At 36.4% G+C, this 21,584-nt stretch overlaps 1 protein-coding gene across 2 annotated transcripts in view; it reads right to left on the bottom strand.

The window, feature by feature from the left end:
- LOC101285395 (doublecortin domain-containing protein 1) overlaps positions 1-21,584 on the bottom strand; it is a 95,130-nt gene that overhangs the window by 50,169 nt on the left and 23,377 nt on the right. For both annotated transcript variants that reach the window (XM_004263954.3, XM_049714239.1), the window contains 2 exons: positions 17,871-18,028; positions 823-1,092 (listed from right to left, as the gene is read on the bottom strand). In XM_004263954.3, the coding sequence (XP_004264002.1) occupies positions 823-1,092; positions 17,871-18,022 (422 nt within the window). In that variant the 5' untranslated portion in view covers positions 18,023-18,028. The remainder of the gene's footprint in view (positions 1-822; positions 1,093-17,870; positions 18,029-21,584) is intronic.

Here is a 21,584-nt window from a genome sequence, read left to right as displayed (position 1 = left end):
TCAAAGTTCTTTGATTTTTTTTTAAAGATTTGAAATTCAAATACATCATACTAAACTTTTCATTCTGAAGTCAATTTTATTGCTTTCATTTCAAATTGCTTGGGGGCAGTAAGAGAAGATTTCTAAGTTTTGTTTTCAGTCAAAACCAGTTTCAATCTGTATTATTTTTCTCAGCAAAAGTACATGTAAATGACTAACATGTCATACTTTTTACTTAAGAGTTCTCTAGCTAACCCTGGTAACTCCTAATGCCACAGCAGCAAAGTAAACATTTTAAAGTAAAAATGTGAGATAAATTAAAACCACGATATATCCACCTATTTGAACATATGAAAATAATGTGAATATCAGTTTCTTAGTTTAATTTTTATTTTTATCAACATTTTCTTCTACCCATAAACTTAACAGTTTATGATAACAATCTTGATGTGAAAACATACACAAAATGGTTTTAAAGTTCATTTCAATTTCATTTTATTTCAAATATTGGTTAAATATCAAAAGTATGCATTTCTACTTTTACACAAATATCTGGTAAACCAAGGTATTTCATGGTCTTAGCCTGATTCTGCTTCAAATATTCCTTTCAGAGTTTCATATTATCCACGTTCAAGTGTATCTCATGTTCTCCCCAAGTGTAATTAGCAACATTCTACTCAGGTGCTTTCAAAGAAAAGAGTAAACAAAACAAAAGCAGAAACAAAACTCTAGAGATGTGTTACATTTTAATGTTTGAAATAGTCAACTGAGTCATTATAAATTCTTCTCAAAGGAAAAAGCTTCAACAGTCAGTTAAAAAGAACAGAGAACAGCTTTGATTACCTCAGTTGACCCACTGGAGCACGGACAGGTCTGTTTCTCTTGGATGCTGATATAAAAAAAGAATTGTTTTTACTGTTTGATTTGTAGCTATCTGGGTCTGATATTTCATCATGGCTATGATCTGATGCTGTTTGATGTGTGGAGCAATCTTGAAGTCCTGACCCTTCTGATGCTGCCGCTGAATGTAAAAGTCTGTTGGGGCCAAACTGAGGCTGCAAATAATCTTCAGTAGGTTTAATAACTGCTTTTGCCTGGGATGACATAAACTCTCTGAAAGAAACAATGCAGGGAAGAATATAGTGAATTGATGTGTGATCACTTATTAACAGCTACCACATAATAACTAGTTGTGTGCTATGTGCTAGACAAAACATTACACAGACAGTATTTTGCTTAAGCCTTACAATATCCCTGGGAGGTGGGTATTATTTTTATCCCCATTTTACAGATTTAAAAAGTTGTGGCTCAGAGAGGCTAATTAACTTGCCCGTGCTCACATAATCAGTAGTTGACTTTGTGGGAAACTGAACAGCAAGATGTCCTAAAATAAAACCCACATTCATAACCATTAAATTTAATCACTTAATGAAACTAATGAAGAAAAATTGTGTAATGCTTGAAGCAATGTTAAGTAACATTTTAAAATTCTTACATTGATTTATTAAACACTAGCACTCTGTTAAGTATTAGTAAATATAAAAATTAAAGAGATGTGGCTCCTACCCTCAAGAAACTTGCAAACTATCCCCTAATAAAGAGAGAATGTATGTTAAATAAACTGCTTAGAACTGGGTGTATATTAACCTTAAGTGCAAAAAGAATTCCTTGAAGGCAAACTTTTGTGCGTTGGAATAAAGTTGGTAAAGTCTTTACAGCAGACCTGGGATTGGGTGATAACTCATCCTGGTTTGCTCAGGACTGTCCTGGCTTTGGCACTAAAGCCACATATCTCAAAAATTCCCTTAGTCTCAGACAAATTGGGATAGTTGATTACCCTACCTGGTATTTAAGCTGAAAGAGCAGTATTTAGATGAACTAAATACTTTAACAGGGGACCACATGACCTGGGATGATATGTAAATCTATGCAAATACCAAGTCAGAAAGATGGAAAATGTAGAATTGCTGGCATGATAAAATGAAACAAGCTTAAACATATTTGAGAATATTGAGCTGTTGGGTAGAGGATCAGCCATAGGGGATAGTTAGTTTCCATGTATTACTGTAATTGGGGCTATTTTTATACCAACCATACCTAACTCTTTCCAATTTGCTAGTTCCTCAATAGTCCTTATAAGTAATATAATGTAACCTCCCCACCCACACAATTACAAAATAACACATGCTTAGTGTGGAAAGCTTGGCACGAACAACCCCTACTCCAAATTTTTCTCATGCACACATTTCATTATAATCATAATTATTTCATCTGGCCTGTCTTCTTTATGTCCACAAGGGTGTAAAATGGTTTATTGTTTCCTCTGAAAGAATGGAAGGTAGTTATGTGCCACAGGGTAAATGGTTGCATGTGGATGAGAGTTGACACAGCGGGTCAGTGGAGCTCAAACACTGGGATCCAAGCAGTTGTATTTTGTTGTTGTTGTCATCACATGTTTCTATCCCAGTCTGCCCTGGACTGTGCATAGCACTGAGGAGAGAAATGGCCTTCCCTACATTCTGAGGATCCACCCAGGTTCATAACTGTGGCAAACAGCATCTTGAATGGATCACTGGACTTTAGCTCTGGCTGAGGTGGGACCTCCCTGCAAACTACCTGATGGCAGTGGGGAGTGGTGGTATATGGCAGCAGTCATGTCACAGTGGTGGTGTTTCTGCAGCAACAGCAACAGAGCTGCAAATGGTCACCAAGCTCTTCAACCTGGGGGAAGAGCAGTAAAGCCAGGAGGAAAGATCTGCAAATCTCATAATCAGCTCCCAGTGCCCATACACAGTTACTTGGAAAGCAAATTCTCATGTAAAGAAAGAAAAGGAATTCTCTACTAAATGCAGAATGAGGTGTCTTTCTTTTTTAATGAATGCATTTTGTTTACTGTCAAATATTTTTACAAATATACTAATGATTTTATGTAATAATCCATTATTCTACTATCACAATGCAAAAAGGTTATTAATTTTTGCATATTCCAAAGCTTCAACCACATCATACCTTCATCTTAATACTTTGCCTTTTTTACTTAACACTGTTTTACAACAATTTTTCAGATTGCTATATGGTCTTTACAGATTTTACTGGAATGTAATATTTTTCTCAAGCATATTTTGCTTTTTTTCCAACTGAGTTGTATAAGGGTTATCTATTATTTTTGTCTGCTGGAATATCTTTCCCCTGTATTATGGTAACAGAACTTGCATCCTTTTGAGAAACTATCCATCCCTACCCCTCCCAACTCCACATGATTCTGGTAGGGTTAGGAAAATAAATTATATGAGATTTACCTGGTAAATGGTAAAAAGAATTAAACTATATGCTTCTATCATATATGTATTTATTACTTATTTTTCTCTAGTAATTTATATGTAAAAGGGGATAAAGGGTAGTTTTTCATGTTAAAAAGTAACTACTGTTTCACCATCTTTAGTCTTCAGCTTTTTTTTTTTTTTTTTTTTGGTGGCATTGGGTCTTCGTTGCTGCGCGTGGGCTTTTTCTAGTTGCGGCGAGCAGGGGCTACTCTTCGTTGCAGTGTGCGGGTTTCTCATCACGGTGGCTTCTCTTGTTCCGGAGCACGGGTTCTAGGAGTGCAGGCTTCAGTAGTTGTGGCTCGCGGGCTCTAGAACACAGGTTCAGTAGTTGTGGTGCACAGGCTTAGTTGCTCCGCGGCATGTGGGATCTCCCCACACCGGGGATCGAACCTGTGTCCCCTGCATTGGCAGGCACATTCTTAACCACTGCGCCACCAGGAAAGTCCCTAGTCTTCAGCTTTGATTTATTTTATCAACACTGAAGACAGTGTTACACACTGTCTTACACACTGTGGAACTGTTCTTTCTTGTAACAACTGATGTGTTTCCTAGTCATTGTGTGCGTGAGAGGAGGATCACAGAACTTGGCAAAGCTAACTTGTCCTACGTGGGAATTAAATTCACACACATGGTTTGTTAAATTAATGCTGGAAATGAGGGTGTTAGGATCATTCAGTTTGCAAGGAATAAACAGGCATTTGGGTTTCAAGTGATAGAGCCTATAACAGGATACACAGAAAGTTAAGAAAGGAGATAAAACCACTCTAGAAGAGCACAAAGAGAATTAGAAGACCATTTATTGCTCTCTAGGATATACTAGTGACTTAAGAACAACTCTAGACCATTTTTTGACTTAATAACCTCATCTCTCCTTCTGTGTCTATCTGCTTCCTCTTTGTACATTTTATTGCCTAACCTATCTCTGTTCTCCTCCTCTTTCCTCATGGCTTCTGCTAACTTCCTCTATGTATCTTCCCATTTCTATACCACATGACTTTCTGCAGACTCTCTCTGTATGATACATTCAATTCCCCTGAAAGTTTAATTTCATCACTACCCAATATAGGACACCCCTGTTGGATAGAACTCTCAAGCTGGACAACTTCATAAGCCACTGGCAAACGTGTGGATGGGAAAGTACCCATCAGTGGCCAAAAAACTATGGATAGGACAGCAGGATAATAAGGTACAGAGGAGTTAGAGTAAGATGGGTCTCAGATGCCTCCCAAAAAAGGAAAATGTAATTGGCAGGGAACTTGCATGGCCTATACTGAGATAAGCAGAGATACTATAAATTTAATTGATTGAAAAAGTCCTCACTAAACATATCACACAATTTAAATTACTACCAGATGTGTCTAACGATCTGTTTCCAGGCAAGTTTATTTTATATTAAAAAGATAAAATGTTAAAAAAAAACCCCACTACTCAAAGGCTGTTTTGATACTTCTGGTTATTTTAATTTTAGCCATTCACTTTTTTTTTTAAACATCTTTATTAGAGTATAATTGCTTTACAATGGTGTGTCAGTTTCTGCTTTATAACAAAGTGAATCAGTTATACATATACATATATATATGTCCCCATATCTCTTCCCTCTTGCAACTCTCTCCCTGCTACCCTCCCTATCCCACCCCTCTAGGAGGTCACAAAGCACCGAGCTGATCTCTCTGTGCTATGCGGCTGCTTCCCACTAGCTATCTATTTTGCATTTGGTAGTATATATATGTCCATGCCACTCTCTCACTTTGTCCTAGCTTACCCTTCCCCCTCCCCTTATCCTCAAGTCCATTCTCTCGTAGGTCTGCATCTTTATTCCTGTCTGGCCCCTAGGTTCTTCTGACAATTTTCTTTCTGTTTTAGATTCCATATATATGTGTTAGCATACGGTATTTGTTTTTCTCTTTCTGACTTACTTCACTCTGTATGACAGTCTCTAGGTCCATCCACCTCACTACAAATAACTCAATTTTGTTTCTTTTTATGGCTGAGTAATATTCCATTGTATATATGTGCCACATCTTCTTTATCCATTCATCTGTCGATGGACACTTAGGTTGCTTCTGTCTCCTGGCTATTGTAAATAGAGCTGCAATGAACATTGCGGTACATGTCTCTTTTTGAATTATGGTCTTCTCAGGGTATATGCCCAGTAGTGGGATTGCTGGGTTGTATGGTAGTTCTATTTTTAGTTTTTTAAGGAACCTCCATACTGTTCTCCATGCTGGCTGTATCAATTTACATTCCCACCAACAGAGCAAGAGGGTTCCCTTTTCTCCACACCCTCTCCAGCATTTATTGTTTGTAGATTTTTTGATGACGGCCATTCTGATTGGTGTGAGGTGATACCTTATTGTAGTTTTGATTTGCATTTCTCTAATGATTAATGATGTTGAGCATTCTTTCATGTGTTTGTTGGCAATCTGTATATCTTCTTTGGAGAAATGTCTATTTAGGTCTTCTGCCCATTTTTGGATTGGGTTGTTTGTTTTTTTGATATTGAGCTGCATGAGTTGCTTGTATGTTTTGGAGATGAATCCTTTGTCAGTTGCTTCATTTGCAAATACTTTCTCCCATTCTGAGGGTTGTCTTTTCGTCTTGTTTATGGTTTCCTTTGCTGTGTAAAAGCTTTTAAGTTTCATTAGGTCCCATTTGTTTATTTTTGTTTTTATTTCCATTTCTCTAGGAGGTGGGTCAAAAAGGATCTTGCTGTGATTTATGTCATGGAGTGGTTTTGCCTATGTTTTCCTCTAAGAGTTTGATGGTGTCTGGCCTTACATTTAGGTCTTTAATCCATTTTCTGTTTACTTTTGTGTATGGTGTTAGGGAGTGTTCTAATTTCATTCTTTTACATGTAGCTGTCCAGTTTTCCCAGCACCACTTATTGAAGAGGCTGTCTTTTCTCCATTGTATATTCTTGCCTCCTTTATCAAAGATAAGGTGACCATATGTGTGTGGGTTTATCTCTGGGCTTTCTATCCTCTTCCATTGATCTATATTTCTGTTTTTGTGCCAGTACCATACTGTCTTGCTTACTGTAGCTTTGTAGTATAGTCTGAAGTCAGGGAGCCTGATTCCTCCAGCTCCGTTTTTCTTTCTCAAGATTGCTTTGGCTATTCGGGGTCTTTTGTGTTTCCATACAAATTGTGAAATTTTTTGTTCTAATTCTGTGAAAAATGCCAGTGGTAGTTTGATAGGGTAGCCATTCACTTCTAATTGTACAGAAATTGAGAATGTAATATTGTGATTTTAAGCCCAGTCTCTGGACCATCTGGCACAGTAGTTTGTTGTCAACGTTGGCACAAAGGGATATGGGTTGCAAGATAGGATTGTCCTCCATGATGCCAACCTTTAGAGTGAGCAAACAGCTGCCAGCATGATTATCCCATCATCGTAATACAGGACTTTTTTTTTTTTTTTTGGCTGCATTGGGTCTTTGTTGCTGCACGCAGGCTTTCTCTAGTTGCAGCGAGCAGGGGCTACTCTTCATTTCAGTGCGTGAGCTTCTCATTGCAGTGGCTTCTCTTGTTGAGGAGCATGGGCTCTAGGTGCATGGGCTTCAGTAATTATGGCATGCAGGCTCAGTAGTTGTGGCACACAGGCTTAACTGCCCCGTGGCCTGTGGGATCTTCCCAGACCAGGGCTCAAACTCGTGTCCCCTGCATTGGCAGGCGGATTCTTAACCACTGCGCCACCAGGGAAGTCCCCATAATACAGGACTTTATTCCCCCTTCAAAATCCTCCCCATTTATTTCTGAGTCCCTAAGGTAGTGCACTATAAATTCCTAAAATTGCCTCCTAAGTCCCTATAAAAATCTGTTGGTGAGAGTCATAGCTGTTTCATCTTACTACCTCACTGCTGCCACTGGCCATCACAAGAGCAATGAGATCCACATGGAGGTGCTGCCTTGTAGTATTCCCCAAGATTCCAGTGCTTGGAATGCCAGAACAGTTCAGTACAGAGGTGGGAAGAAGAGACATCTCTCTAACTCTATTTTATACTAAGTCACCTGGACACTGAAGCAGGTGAAGTTGTAGGCAGAGTCCCAGAAAGTCTTCATTGAATAGTTTCATCAGCCCTTTTAGCCCTTACCCAGTTACAGGGACACTAACCCAGTCCACAGGCTAGATAAGGAATAAATAGTATATCATACCCCTCATAATGACAATAATAGTAACAATACTAACAGTTAATGACTACAAAGCACTTATTGTGACAGTCACTGTTCTAAGCATTTTACTTATATTTACATTTAATCCTTACAACAGTCCTATATTTTTCCTTTTACAGATGAGTAAACTGAGGGCTTACAGAACTTGTCAAAGGTCACACAGCAGGCAGGTGTCAGAGAGAGGAATCAAATCCAAGTAGTCTGGCTCCACAATATCTATACTTAACTATCGTCCTATAATATTATTCCCATTAACCCTAAAATTTCCTTATTTTCCATTAGTTAGAAAATCGAAGTTCCTATTCAAAAAAGTTCAGGAAAACAGATGGCTACTACAATGGAACTGAAACTTAAAATACAGGAAAGTAATAGGGAGGTGGGCAAGGAGGTAGCTCTACATTAGCAGCAGTGAGCCAGTAGTGCTCTTGATCCAATAAAGCTCTAATATCTAGATGGTATTTAAGTCACCACAATTGTAGTCTCCCTATTTTTCTTTCTTTCTCTTGTTTCTCCTCCCCTTTTTATTTTAAAAGACCCTTCTCGCCCCCTCTGCAAAAATCTCCTAAAAATCCCATGACATTCAGATTTATTAAAGTGAATTTCCCTCCTCCTCCAGATTTATATACATCTTTACATAGTTATCCTCCTTTCAAAGACAGTTTTTGCCTTTTGAGAATTTAGTTTGTTTACATTTAATATATATTCACAAGGTTATCTCCTTCACCAGGACAGTCTTTGTCCTTTGAGAATTTACCTTCATGCTTATGCTTTGTTTTCTATTTTTCTTGTTTTATGTTCCTTTTCATTCCTTTCTTATTTTCTCTTGGATTAAATAATACTTTAAAAAATTGTTACATTTTTCCCTTCTATTAGGTTGTATGCCACACTTTGTTTAACCTTATTTTTAGTGGAAACATTAGATATTACAATATACACTCTTGTCTTACTAAAGTTTAACATAAATGACTAACATTACTTTCAGACAATGCAAGAATCTTAGACCGCATCATATCCATTTATTGCTGTTTCCTCTGGCTGGTGAGCAATACTTTTTTATTCCATTTTTCATGGATAGGTGCATCTACCTTTCACAGCTCCTGGTTTTATGCAAGGAACTCAGCTCCAAAATTCTGCTTGCATGGGTCTGAGGCTTTGCACCCTGTCCTCTCTGTGTTTCTAAAGAATTTCTAATTACATAAATTTTATATTATAATTTCTTTTAAGATCTACATTTTGTTACAGCTGTCTTTTATAAATTTTGATAAGTTGTATGGCAGTTTTCTTGGACTTTGTTAATTCTTAACCAGGAATTCCATGTGGATTTCTAAACAAACTGTTTTAGGAAATGATCTTTTATCCATAAAATAACCTCACTTTGTCTTCAGTTACTGTTGAGGCTTTCTACCACATTCTAGAACCTGGGCTAAATTTATAACACAGATCTTCTTTTTAAGCTTTCTATGTCCATCTTATTGTCTTGTCCTGAAGTCTATGATAAGTCTCTACTGTGAATCTTTCATTATATCTGTAATTCACATATACACAGATTTCAAGAAGTTCCCTCTTCAGTAAGACTTCTATGCTACCTTCTTGTATAAAAATGTTCTTACTTCCTGTACGTTCACATCTGCCCTGGTAGGTTTGATAGCTGAAATCACTATATCATACTGATCCCTTCCTACCATCTAAAATGCTAGACCCTCAATTTCCATCAAATATTCCAATCATCATTGTATTACTTACTCTTCTACCACTGGTAAAAATCATTTTTACCACTGGTAAAAAGCATCCTTTTCTAGCCTGAAATCTAAAAGCCACTATATTAGGTTGATACAAGAACATCAATCACACTGTTTTAGAAATACAGCTTCTTAAGAAATATTTCTTATCTACCTACCTATATTAGTTTTCTATTGCTGTGCAACAAATCACCACAAACTTAGTGGCTTAAAACAACACCTATTTATTATAGCACAGTTTCCGTGGGTCAGAAGTCTGGGCAAAGTTTAGCAGGAACCTCTGCTCGGGATCTCATAAGGCTGAAATCAAGGTGTCAGCTGGGGCTGCAGTCTCATCTGATGCTCAGGGTCTTCTTCCAAGCTCATTTAGTTTTTGCCAGAATTTAGTTCCTTATAGCTAAAGAACTCATAGTTACTCTCATCTTCTTTGAAGCCAGGGGAACTCACCTTTCTGACTTTTCTGTCTCTGATCTCCAAACTCTCACTTAAAGAGTAGATCTGGATATGGGGATATATGTATATATATAGCTGATTCACTTTGTTATACAGCAGAAACTAACACACCCTTGTAAAGCAATTATACTCCAATAAAGATGTTAAAAATAAAAAAAAAAAAAGAGTAGATCTGATTAGGTCAAGCTCTCCCATTTGATTAACTCTCCCATCTGATTAGGTCAAGCTCTCCCATTTGATTAACTCAAAGACAACTGATTATATGCCTTAACTACATCTGCAAAAATCTCCTTTGCCATATAATGTAACCTAATCATGGGAGTGACATCCTATCATATTCACAATCCCACCCACACTCAAGAGGAGGGAATTATACAGGCATATATACCAGGGGGTGGAAATCTTGGGGACCAGATTAGATTTCTGCCTACCACACTAGCTATACAATTATGCACTCTTGACTATCCATTTTTACACCAAATTTAGATCCAGATATTTTATTTTCTGGAAAATTCAAATGCAACTACTTAAGATTAAATTTTGTCATCATTAAATACTGAAACTATTTTAAAGAATGTACCACAGTTTCTGATGGCAAATCCAAAGAGGAACTGAAGAAAGTGCTTTGAGAAGTGGCATTGTTATTAGAATAAATTACTACTTCCTAAAGTAGATATTTTCAAGAGGGGGGGGTATTCATCTGGATGTAAATGTTCTGGTATATTTCTTTTAAAAAGCATCAGCTGGGCTTCCCTGGTGGTGCAGTGGTTGAGAGTCTGCCTGCCGATGCAGGGGACACGGGTTCGTGCCCCCGTCCAGGAAGATCCCACACGCTGCGGAGCGGCTGGGCCCGTGAGCCATTGCCGCTGAGCCTGCGCGTCCAGAGCCTGTGCTCCGCACAGGGAGAGCCACAACAATGAGAGGCCCGCGTACCACCAAAAAAAAAAAAAAAAAAAAGAAAAAACGCATCAGCTACATCACTTCTGAGTTAGTTTATTGTCAGTTATTGGAAATAGATTAAATAGATCATTTCTTTTAGCAACTGAATAATTCTTTAGAAATTAGGTCATAAAAAAGAACAAAGAACAAATGTGGTTATGTGTGTCTATACTACAAACATATACAAACTATGTAAATATTTAAGAATTTTATGTGTGTTTAGAGAAAGATGAAGTAAAATATGTCAAAATTTAACCTTAAAGAAGTATGGATAAAAAAACTATTGGTTAATTAAAAACTATAAAATTTTAGGTTATTGAATCTTTTAAACAATTTCTACGTATGATACAATGGATATGATAAATCAAAGAATTACAAAGCTGGAAGGTACATTAAGAGATTAACTAAGCTTTTATCCTTTCTGAAACAGTACTATACCTCATCTACATATAGGCTTTCTATTATAATCAAAAAGATTATCAGGGACATATCTTAAACATTGTGGAATTGACAACCCCCTTAATATTTCAGGCTAAGATCTAATTATGCTTTACTCTCTGTGGTTTCCATTAAATCTAATTTACAATTTTTGTTTCACAAAGCAACAACTAAGTAATGGTGTGATGTCTAAAAGTATAAAATTATGCCCAGGGAGGAGTATAGAAAAAGCAGATAAATAGACCATGACAAGATTTAAAGGTATGATTCTAGTTTTGACAAGAGCAATTTTTCTTCTCATTTCTTCTGTTTTAACAGCATTAGTGAATCTTAGTGGCTTTTTATAGCAACTTGAGGAAAACTCCTAATAAAGTCATACTTGCTGCTCTCTCACTCAAGGACTTCTACCAAGTGGTACCATCATTGCCCCCCTGTAATATCCCTCAGCTATAATTGCACCACGTTGCCTTCCACCATTCTTACATGTATGCCTTTTTGTCAATGGTGTTCACTCAGCTGATCTATATCCATTACTGTACACCTTTCAATCAGTAAGTATTTTAATAAATATTAATCTGAACTCAGTGCTTACACTTTCTAAAACCCTTCCATAGTACAATAATTGTCTAGTGGAAGAGAACTGTTATATACATTGTCATGAATATAAATGTACAATTACTCACTATGATTAGTACTGTGAAGGAAAAGTCTTGTCTATCATGAGGGTCATCATGAGTTCAGAGGTTAGGGACATAGAGAAAATCTCTACAAAACTGTTCAAGCTGGCAAGACACATGCAAGGAGTTAACCCCACGAGATCCTAGTCACTCCTTATTCCAAGTCATTCCCCCAGGTCCTGTGCAAGAAATGATGTATTGTTTTGCATATTGATATGTTTGCTTTGTGATTTATTATGTGATTTCAGATGATTTCATATCCCTCTCTGCAATGGTAAGATCCTTGTTTTATCTCTTTTCACTGCGATACTCAACTAGCAACTAATATGCAGCAATTGTTCTTTGATAATTACGACATTGTGCAAAGGTGTGTCACAAAAATGCCATTGATAAGAAACATACACAGTTTAAGTAGTAAAATATAATAAAGCCAAAGCTAAGAGTTATGTCGTGTAACGTTGAATATTTATCTAAGAGTCATTCCCCCCTTTAGATAAAAAGCCTAAGTTATGTTTGAATATTCACCCTCTTATGCCCATGGAAGGCATCCCCTGATCAGCTCCAGTGGGTAAATACTCAATGGTCTAATACCAATGATGCTAGTTCCATTTCCCTTGCCTTGTTTTGATTAATTAAGTAATTTTGGCCAATGAGAAATGAGGAGAAGTCTTTTGGAGAAAGGTTTTTTTGCCCTAATAAGAAAGAGATATAAATGATCAAGTATCTGTCTTCTTTAGTTGGATATTGTTGAGTGAACATGTGATGAGCCTTGCAAGTAGGAGGAGTCAAACCTAATGATCTAGCCAATATTCTGAGGATGGTAGAGCACAAGATACAAAGAACCAGGCTCTTTGATAACCCAGCAGAACCACTGAATTTAACCCTAGAATTGCCCTGCTTCTGAAGTTCCTATTACATGAGACAGTGGACTGTTCACTTTTAAAGTCACTTTCAGTTGTGTTTCCTGTTACTCTCTGTTAATAGTAGCCTAACTTATACAATTAGATTTCTAATTACATTTGCTTTACTTTTAATTTTATTCAAAATCTTTACTAGTTTTGAATTAATTTTATGAAGGGCTAAAATATAAACTATTTTTAAAAAATTTGACTTTTACTTAATCAGGAACACGTCACCAGAAATTTCAGCATAAGCATACAATGACATGGAGGCTTTTCCCCGTTTTTTGAAACACAAAGCATCCTTGGTGAGTTTAGATTTCTATGGCAGAAATCTGCACGTGGCTAATAATTCTATTCATAAGTAGGAAGTGTGGCTACTTTGACAGATCATGGCTCAATAACAAGCATGCAGGTCTAAGTTATCACACAGTTTGGATGTGAATTCAACATCAGGATAATGACAGTTGCCAAGGATTTGTGCTTGCTGTCGCTTCATACCAGTGTTGTCTGTCAAAATGTCTCTTTTTCTTATACAGAAGCCATAGAATTTTTATGGATAGCAATTACTTACAATATACAATGAAGTACATCAAATCTAACAACCACTCTTTAGCCCCTCATTATTTGGTAGTCTCTTTGTTAAATGTAGTCAACCATTTTCATCTAAATTATTTATTTATACTGTATATTTGACAAGCATATATTTCTCGCTTTATATTCTCATGGCATTTAAACCTTCCTGAAGAGCTATGGGTTTTTTTTTAATATTGTCATTTTTAAAACTTGTCTTTATCCTATTACCATTTTAATGGTAATTAAACTCTCTAATTGGAATAAATACAAATAAGAAAATGTAAACATGAAGGAAAATGACCCTAAGTACATTCAATAATAAATCACCAGCTTAAAATACTGATAGCAGATAAAAGAAATAAACCCACATACGTTTGGTGCATGGAAACTTGTATAAAATCTGGAGTGCACAAAGATTTCACTAATCGTCATCCTACCTTTCCTCCAATTTGATGAAAGAAATAACCTCTAAAGATATAAATAACTTTCTACAATTGCTAGATAAAGTGTGATTTAAACATCATGGAAAGTGAATAATAGAAGTGGTAATAATATATGTGAACAATTTCCCCCCAATTTTATTCTGAACACCAGAAGAAAATATAATTCTAGTTTGACCTGGAAATATTGGTAAAGATACCTTGATTGCAGAGCAATTTTCAGTTATTTTATAACACATAAGTCGAATTTTTATTTGTAATTCGACGACTGAATAGTAACTAATGTATCTGTTCAAATTACACATATACTGTAAAGGAGATATTCAATGTCTGTTAAATTGAACTTGCTCGCTTTTGTAGAAGGAAACCTAAACAAGAAGAACAATTTATAAAATTTGTAAAGGACCCATCTGAGTGTAGGATCAGGGCATAAATCATCCTACCCAAAGGAAAAAAAGAATACTACTTCTGCTTGTGCAAAAGTGCAAAGGAATAAAAATAAAGTACATCTTAAATCTAAAGTCAGGGGAGGTAATAAATATTGTATAAGGATTTTCCAGAGGAAATTTAAATTTTCAAAAAGCAATATAGTCTTTTAACATTTTTTAAAGTAAATAATATATTAATGTTTGGATCTGTAGAGTTTTTTTATGGCTTGAAGGAAAAATCTGAGAAAAAGTTATGAATTATGAAAAGTGTAATTTGTTGGTCAATGGATGTTGAAAACAGTGAAAGCATTGTCTTGCTTCATTAACCACTGGGCAGTGTTCCCCTCACTTCGTTCTGCTGCTCATCCCATGGTGGGAACTGACAGCTCATCTTTGGAATGATGAGATTACTAAACTTAAACTGTCCCTAGAAAAGGCGATATAACCAAATGTTTATATTTCAAAAATAGTCTGACTGATTCCAATTCAGAATAGCCAAGATAACTAAAATGACATAAAAAATGAATGAATAGATTAGGCACTGTTAGTCTCCTTGAAAGCAAGATTTGTCTGTGAAAAAGCAACCCAGATAATCTATAAGAAGAAGTTGTTGGCAATTCACTTTTAAAACTGATTTAAGTCCTAATGTAATGTACTAAAAATAATTTGTCCCCTCAGGGAACTAAAAGAGTTGTTATTACACTCAGCTGCAAGCAGGATAAAAAAAAGCAATATAACATTCTATTAAGAATACATACAGGGCTTCCCTGGTGGCGCAGTGGTTGAGAGTCCGCCTACCGATGCAGGGGACACGGGTTCATGCCCCAGTCTGGGAAGATCCCACATGCCCCGTGAGCCATGGCCGCTGAGCCTGCATGTCCGGAGCCTGTGCTCCGCAACGGGAGAGGCCACAACAGTGAGAGGCCCGCGTACCGCAAAAAAAAAAAAAAAAAGAATACATACAGCTGATTCACTTTGTTTTACAGCAGAAATTAACACAACATTGTAAAGCAATTGTACTCCAATAAAGATGTAAAAAAAAAGGAAAGAAAGGAAAAGAAAACAAAAGAAAATCATGAGGGACTTCCCTGGTGGTCCAGTGGCTAAGACTCCGCAATCCCAATGCAGGGGGCCTGGGTTCAATCCCTAGTCAGGGAAATAGATCCCAAGTGCTGCAATTAGAGATCCTGCATCCCACAACTAAAGATCCCACATGCTGCAACTAAAAGATCCCACAAACCACAACTAAAGATCCCACATGCCACAACGAAGATCCCGCATGCTGCCGCTAAGACCCAGTGCAGCCAAATAAATAAATATTTTACAAAAAGAAAATCATGAAATTACATTCTTAGATGATCATCAGCTAAAAATTATTAAAAAGTATTTTATATGTGGGATAGAAAGATATTAATTGTTTAGAACATTCTGTTAGTTCTAAAATGCAATTTTAATTTGGAAATCTTCCACCTCAGCATTTAGAGAAACTTTCTATAAATATAGCAGAACTACCCCTAGATACCTGTTATCAATAAATAATTGATTCTGCTTCATGCCTCAAAGGCCAACACCCTGTTCCAGTTCACCTGAGAACACAACAGACTACAGCTGGGTAGGAAAAGTTTCTCATTATGTTGTTTCCTTGAAGTAGCCACAGGAATGAAGCTAGACTTTTCCAGTCATCTGGCCTCCTAGTGGTAAGTCATAAAATGGGAGGATCAGACCTTCTTTGGTATTGAACTCACACTGTTGGTGATTACTTATCTTTTGTGGGGGGAAGGCTCCTGGCACAGCAATTTTTACTGTATTACATACAAATGTAACATGAGGTGACAGAGGAAAAACACTGTAAGAACACAAGAACAAGAGAAAATAAGGATAATATAAATATAATAAAAAGTAAATTAAAACCACAGATAATAACATGAGAATAAAGTGACTCATCACTGCATGGTTGCAAAGAATGGATTTAATATATGTGGACAGAATTTGTACATGTACAATGTGTTAATTAGTGAAGAAAAGCACAATCTCTGTAATATAAGTAAAGGAATAACAAATTGACTATATTTTAATAATTATTTCTCATAAAAAGATCACAAAGATGGCGGAAGAAAGGTGGCAAGGAAAAAAAGGATGAGACAAGAGAAGTTTTAACCTCAATCAGGGGGAAAATGTCTTTACTCATAGAGAAAATTGCCTCTCACTGATAATCATATTAATACCAATGGATCTTAGATTACCATTAGCCTTTATGAACTTGACCGCTTTCAGGTTGAAACTCATCATTTTCTTTTTCATGAAAGTAAAAGACCTCTGGGCATTGTCTTTGACTTTCTATTCAATTGCCCAGAGAGGGTTACTTGATTTTCTAGGTATACCATAATCAAAGTTGATGGTAACAGACAATAGTGACAGAAAAGAAGTTAGGATCCAGACAAAGAAATAGAAGAAGCACATTTAAACAAACTATAAAAACCAGGTGGTAGGAAAAGTGTCACATGAAAATAAAAGACTGACGTGTTAAAAAAAGGGCAAATAAAACCAGAGTTAGAGACTCAGAATCTAAGAAGGAATATGAGAAAAAAGCAGAAAGAAACTGAATAAATAAAATTACAGTTTTACAAAAGATAGAATAAAAAGTGAATGTAGTACTATTTTGAAAAGGAAAATTGGTAAAAATAAATTCTAAAAGCAATAAAAAATGTGCAAATACACATTATATTAGCATTGGCATTTGTATAAAGGACTACTTAAAAATTCTATTTAGAAATTTTTTTCCATTGTCTTATTGGGAGGAACCAATGTTTCTTCCACTGTCAATTGGGAGGAACTATCATGAGAAAACTATGTCTCTACAATATAACCACTGGGTAATGATTTTCTAAAAATTATCTAGCCATATAGCTAGCACGCTGTGTCAATTATCTCATATGTTGCTAATATGCACTCATAGCTCAGAGGAATAAGGCAAAGCAAAGGTTAGCTGAAGTCTAGATTTCACTTTCACCTAAAACTTAGTGACATATTAAAAAAATCAATCTGTTCTAAGATATAAATATGACCTAGCACTTCTGTAAGGAGATTAACACAATCCCTAATTTAAGAATAGTTTCTTCAATGCTTTTATAGTTCACATTTTCTTTTTAACGTAAAAACTATGGCATCACGTTTAGCCAGCCAATAGTCAATACCTGACAGACACTTTTTTGTTCTTTCACTTTCTAATAGAGAAGAAACACAGGAAAAATACCTCTTGTCTCCTCTGCTTTATATTTCTGAGAAGAACAGTAGAATATAATAGTTGAGTTTTGGCTGTGGAGTTAGATACATTCGGGTTCAAACTGTACCTTCTCTACCTAGCAGCTGTGTGATCTTAATGAACCTCTCTAGGTCTTTGTTTCCTCATATATAAAATGGAGATGTCTAAAATACTGTCTGCCTTACATTCCTCCCAGAGTTGTTTTGAGTACTAAATAAATATAATGCAGGTTAAGCACTCAGCATGGTGAGTGGTATATAGCAAATATCATCTGCCTTGCCATTCCTGTTATTATCACTATCCCACCTGTCCACAAGTCAGACTCTAGGAATAATTTATGTTTATTGCATCATCTATCTTTTTTCTTCCCATAAAATAGAAAAAAAAAAAAATGGAAGGGCTGTAACCCAGGCAACAACCATCACATCTCCAAGTTATGTGTGACATAATCTCTACTAAATATTGAGCATTTACATAGACAACCTTCTTTAAGCACTTTTATCCCCTTCAGAATTCAGTTTAAGCTGCTGAAATAATATTCTTACCTTGGTAAATCATTCGAAATATATTTGTAAATTGGGTGAACGGTATCCCCATTGAAGGTGTCTTCAGGGTTGCTTCGTTGTGATACCTCCGTGGCTTTAGTCAAGGGTGACAAAGGAGACTGAGAAAGCGCTGCTCTGTGATCTTCTGTCATTGTCAGCTTAAAATGAGGAAGAATGTTATTTAATTTAAAATGTAAAATCCTCCTGGGTTATTAACTGAGGCTGGGCATTAATCACAATTTACTTCTCATCATGTTCTAGAGCATGTAGCCGCTGCTAAATGTGAAATCTCATTAGAAATGAACAGAGATGAGAGCCTAAAGGAAGACAAAACTATGAATCTAAGTCTTTGATAAGTACAATCCTATTTAAGAAAAAAATGATAATTTGTTGCAAAGTATTTTAATTTTTGCTATTTGCTAAAACATCACTAATTATACAAACTTAACATGAGGCATATGTTATTGAAAAGTGCAGCACAATGCTTTTTTTTTTTTTTTGCCCTTTCTCCTTGCTTTTTTGGAAGCTACCTTCCCCTTGATTCTGTTGGGAATTATGTGGCCATGCTTTCCTGGAAGTGAATGTATCCAAAGCTAGACAATCAAAATACCTTCCCCAGACACAGGGGGGAATCAGAGTTTAGATGGAGAAGACAAAGTAGTGCTCTGTTCTTTAGAATTGCTAGCTTTAAGAACAATGTAAACTTCTACCATTGAGAATGAAGCAAAAACAGATGAAAGAAAAAGAGATGGAGAGAGATTAAAAAGTGAGAGATTCCTGATGACAACATTTGAATCCCTGAACTTTGCTATTAAAAACAACCACATCTCTTGAGTTTCCTGGGTATGTGAGTCAGCAGATTCCTTTTTGTTTGTTTAAGCTAGTTTGAGTTGGGATTCTATTTGTAACCTAGACATCTTGAATAATGCACACAGACAACCTAAAATTTCTTAAGACCAAAACAATATGTTCATAAGAAATGATATCAATGAATGTCATAGGGTTCTTTCCAGGGTATAATCACCCCATTCACACGCTGATACAAATAGCTGCAAAGTCTCAGGTCTGAGTACCCCACTAAGGTAAGGAGGAGTCCCAAGGTAACATGACATATCACAACTAAGGGAAGGATATATTACTTGTAAGGTAATAAAAAATGCTACTTTACATTTTTTCTGATATTCTGAAATAAACGCATTCATTCATCCACAGGTTATTTCTTGAGCACCTACAATGTACTTGTTATTGTTCTAGGCACTCAGAATTTTTTCAGTTAACAAAGCAGAAAATATCGTGCCTTGTGGAGCTTACGTTCTAATGGAGGCAGATGATAAATAATTAACATAAGATATCAGTACGTCGTAAAAGGTTAAATGATAAATGCTATGGAAAAAGACTGATTAGGAAGGATAGTTTGGGAATATGAAGGTGGAGGGAATTGCAATTTTAAATAGATTTGTCAGCATAGGCTTCACTGAGGTGGTAATATCTGGGCAAAGACTTGAAAGAGTCAAGGAAAGTAGCCATCCAATACCCAGGAAAGAGTAAGAAGGCCGTAAGGTGGGGTATATCTGGCAGATGTGAGGAACAGCACAAGTAGATGAATAGGTGAAAAAGAAGAAATTGTAGTTGTGATGAGGTTAGAAAGACAAAGGGGGTGAGGGGGTGGAGATAACATAGGGCCTTTAGGACACTGTCAGGACTTTAAGGGGAGTTATATGACTTTAAAAAAAAGATAATTTTGGCTGCTTTGTTAAGAATGTATCAAATGCAACAGAATTTCAATGTCCTAATTTGTCCATATATTAATATCTTCTAATACTTGTATAAATTCTCTGTGGTAGAGACAGCTGTCTGCCAACATCCATTCTATCCATTCCTTCTTTCTTCTATGATACCAGAATCCCTGATTTTTAACTGAGGCATATGGCTGCCCAAAATAAAGACTATTTTCTAGTCTTCCTTACGACTTGGTAAAGCCATATAAAACAAGCCTGGCCAATCAAATATTAGTGGAAACGATCTATGCAGGTGAGTTCATCTTTCTTTTCTCTCCTTTCTGCTACCTAGAATGAAAACATGAAGGCTGGCACTAGACAGGTCATCTTTATCTTTGATATGATGCTAGGAATGAAAACCATGCCCCAGGGAAGATGGAAGCAGTTTGAATCTCTGACAACATGGAGTACCATACCAACTCTAGACTACCTACCTCCAGACTTTTACATTAGAAATAAATTTCTAGCTGTGCAAAACAATGTTAATTTGGGTCTTTGTTGTTTGCAGTTGAACCTAATCCTGAAACTCCTGATATTCCTCGAACTAAGTTGCTTTCAAAAACCTAAAATATATGACATTGGCTTAGACTTAAGAAATGGAAAGAACACTAGGATGGCTTGGAATCTAAACTGAATTGAGAGTCCAGTAATTTGGGTCTTTGGGTCCTTTTAGGCTCACCAAGCTTCCCCAATCACATAAGACAATTCCTTAAGGTAAATCAATCAATCCATCAATCTCTCTCTCTCTCTCCATATATATATATGTGTGTGTGTGTGTGTGTGTGCGTGTGTGTGTATATATACACACACATATATGTACATATACATATGTATATAATGTATATTAATATATTATTAATGTATGTATAATTATATATTAATTAATGTGTGTGCATTTATATATACACACACATACATCCTGTTGGTTTTGTTTCTATGGAGAACCCTGATACCCCTCTTTCAAAGACCAGGTCAGCCTGCAGGCTGAGCTAGAACTAGAGCCAGAAAGACTTTCCCGAAGCATGGACCAGTAGAGCCAGTCAGATGATGGAAGGCAATGGGATCAGTAGTGTTGATGTGGGTCAGTAAGGAGCTATGGCAACCACAGTAACACCAAAAGCACCAGCAGCAAAAAGAGACAAACTGGCCAACAGTCTCCTCATCTGGGAGAGGGCACCTGAAGGACTACCTTCTTGAACTATGATTAACTCCTTAGATAATCTACAACACAGGAAGCTCATAGGGTCTAATGCTAGACTTGCTGCTAGTTAAGCTTATGGAAGAATAAAAGAACTATAATATAACTCATACTCACAAGTATTACATATCAATAACACACAAGATCATGTCTTTCTCTGCCACTTTCAAGCTATGTGACCTTGAATCTTATAACCTTTCTGAGCTTCGGTCCTCTCATTTGCAAAACCAGTTATCCGCATGGTTATGAGGATTAAATAAACAAAACTGTGAATGTGAAAGTGTTTAGCATAGTGCTTGCCACATGGTAGACATCCATTAAATGTTAGGTGAATCTGAATCACTATCAAAGTAAGAAAAGGTATCTCTTTCTACATAGTTTAATAAGAGAAGGTACTTTTCTCTGCCCAGCACTCCTCTGGTCTTCCAACTGGAGACTAAAGGGCTGTTGCCCTTCACAGTCTCCCTCCCCCTTTAAGTCTCACAACAGGAGGGCTGAGGCTTGCACAACAACCATTGCCTGCTCAGTTCTCATAGATCAGGTTCTTCTTAATTGGGGAATGGTTATAAGTGAAAAAATCCAACTGCGCATAGCAAGGAAAATCATATGATTAGAGAGCAGATCACCTTGCAGAACGAAATCCCTTGAGTATCCTGGTGTGTTTATTATATAATCCAATTATTACAAAATAAAAAAATTTGCACTGAACTACTCAAAAATATCTCTTGAAATATAGCA

This window comes from Orcinus orca, chromosome 8, assembly GCF_937001465.1.
Source record: "Orcinus orca chromosome 8, mOrcOrc1.1, whole genome shotgun sequence".
Taxonomy (NCBI): domain Eukaryota; kingdom Metazoa; phylum Chordata; class Mammalia; order Artiodactyla; family Delphinidae; genus Orcinus; species Orcinus orca.
The sequence above is the reverse complement of the archived record's forward strand: the minus strand, read 5'-3'. Positions and strand labels throughout refer to the sequence as shown.